At 62.6% G+C, this 2,105-nt stretch overlaps 1 protein-coding gene across 1 annotated transcript; it reads right to left on the bottom strand.

The window, feature by feature from the left end:
* Nucleotides 1-212: 212 nt before the first annotated feature.
* Nucleotides 213-1,784, bottom strand: LOC134730896 (exonuclease GOR-like). The gene has a single exon (XM_063606568.1). The coding sequence runs from the start codon at nucleotides 1,494-1,496 to the stop codon at nucleotides 213-215; it is 1,284 nt and encodes a 427-aa protein (XP_063462638.1). The 5' UTR covers nucleotides 1,497-1,784.
* Nucleotides 1,785-2,105: the final 321 nt, after the last annotated feature.

Genomic DNA, 2,105 nt, shown 5'->3' with positions numbered 1-2,105 from the left:
AGAAGCGCAAAGACATTATCTGTGCAATATTAGAAACCTAGTAAGTGGTGGAATTTGGCCTTGAACCCAGATATCTAACTCCAGAGCCTAAGTGCTTCACCCACCTCACTGTGGTGCCTCTCGAGAAAAACAGGTAAGCACACATTCAGAAAGCTGGTGGGCCGGGGGGCTGGCCTTGTACTCAGAGGCCATGGAAGTCCCACGTGGGGTGGCTAGTGGTGTAAGGACAGAGGTCTCGGATGGGCAGAGGGATGTGGACAGGCGCGAGGGGGCGCGGCAGGGACTCGGGGGACTGGGAGTGGCGGCTCGGTGCTGCGGGAGGCGATTAGTGGAAGGACAGAGGTCTGGGAAGGGCAGAGGGATGGGGACAGGCCCGAGGGTCCGCGGCAGGGATTCCGGGGGACTGGGAGTGGCCGGTTGGGGTTACTCTTGGCTTTTTGCCCTCTCCTGCCGTCGACTGCTCCGGTTTCTTTGGCCTTGCGGCGAGGTGGACAGGGTGAGCTCTCAGGACTGATGGCGGTTGTGGAAGGGGCCTGGGGCCAAGGACAGGCCAGGGCGGCGGGAGAGGCGGACCGGTGGCGTGGCTGGATCTGGGCGCGCTGTCGGACCTTCCACATCACCAGCTGCAGGCAGGCGTTTGCGTCCTCGCTGGAGTTGTGGCCGTCCTGGCTGTCCTGGATGATCTGTCCCAGGTAGTCGGCCGCGAGATTCCTGAGGGAACGCTTGTAGGGGAAACCCAGGTAGTGCGGGAAGAGCACGGCCGTGTCCACCACGGTGCTGTGGATGAGCTTCAGGGCCAGCAGATCGCTCTCCAGGCTGTGCCCGATGAGGATGGTTTGGGCGCTGAAAAAGCTCAGCAGGATGGCTTGCACTTGGGGCAAGGTGATGCTCGTCTTGGCGACGTCGGCCTCGGTGACTCCGGAAAACCTGGTGTTGTAGTCCACGATCTCGTTGTCGGGCTTGACGAAGGTGTCGTACACCACTCGCATGTCGGCGTCCACCACGGTGACGCGGGTCAGCTCTAGGCCATGCGTGGTGTAGCACATCTCACAGTCCAAGGCGTAGATTCCTGGATAAGCGTCTCTGGACAACTCTTTCTTGAAGGTCTCCACGAAGCCATCGAGGCTGTCCTTGCGGCCGTCCCGCACGTGCTGCTTTGCCACCTGGCAGCCCACAGAGCCAGGAGCAGCTGCACAGCAGGTGTACTGGCTAACCCGGCCTCCAGCCACCTGGCTCGAGCGGACCCGCCCCCAGTGATAATAACACAACTGGTCGCGTACACAGCGGCCCGAGGAGGACACCAGGTACTCGGTGCCACAACGGCAGCAGACCCTGCAGGAGGAGTCGCCAGGCCCCTTCCCCTGGCCAGTGAAGAGGACGGCGCCTCCGGGCCGCTCGGGGTGCGGGAAGGGGTAGCCGTTCTCCTCGAGCTGGTCCTGGCTGAGCAGGAACTCCTGGAGGCGGCTGTACAGGGCGGCCCTGCTGAGGCCCGGCATGGAGCTGGGGGTCAGGCCCTTCAGTCTCTTGAGGGTGTTCAGGACCACGTTCAGGTACCTGTTCTTGTTGGGGCTGCAGTCGTAGGCCACCTTCTCCTCGTTCAGCGCCTTCTCCTCGGCCTCCTGCTTGGAGGCGCAGAACTTGAGACACTCTTCGGTGAACAGTTGGAGATAGCCTCGGCGGAGGACGGTGGGGACTTGGCACCCAGACCTTCGGAGGACAATAGGTTTCTTCAAACTCGGTAAGGATGGACGACGGACGATTCGCTTAGAGCTGATGGTGGTGGTGGTCTTGCATGCCATCCCTGACCTGTTGCGCGTCTTCCCTGGCTGTCTGCCGACCTTGGAGCCACTGGAGCGTTGGCTGCTGCTGGCCACGCGGGTTCTCTTGGCATCTGTGCGACCTGTGACCATGCAAGGGCTGGAAGACTGGGCGATCGTCTTCCTCTTCCTGGGGGCTGAGATGCGGACTCCCGAGGGCCTCTCTGTCAGCCTTGGGGCGGCTGGCAAGCAGCAGGCCGATCCCCTCTGTGCAGGGAAGTAGCACGCCTCCGTCACCACCTTGGGACACGCTGGGGGCACCGACGGACCCCTGTTCTGGGGCTCCGC

The sequence above is a fragment of the Pan paniscus genome, chromosome 7 (assembly GCF_029289425.2).
Source record: "Pan paniscus chromosome 7, NHGRI_mPanPan1-v2.0_pri, whole genome shotgun sequence".
NCBI lineage: Eukaryota > Metazoa > Chordata > Mammalia > Primates > Hominidae > Pan > Pan paniscus.
Note: the sequence above shows the minus strand (reverse complement) of the source record. Positions and strands in the feature narration are given on the sequence as shown.

Coding starts and splice junctions, on each gene's coding strand:
- LOC134730896 (XM_063606568.1), bottom strand. CDS start 1,496: ATGCCGGGCCTCAGCAGGGCCGCCCTGTACAGCCGCCTCCAGGAGTTC.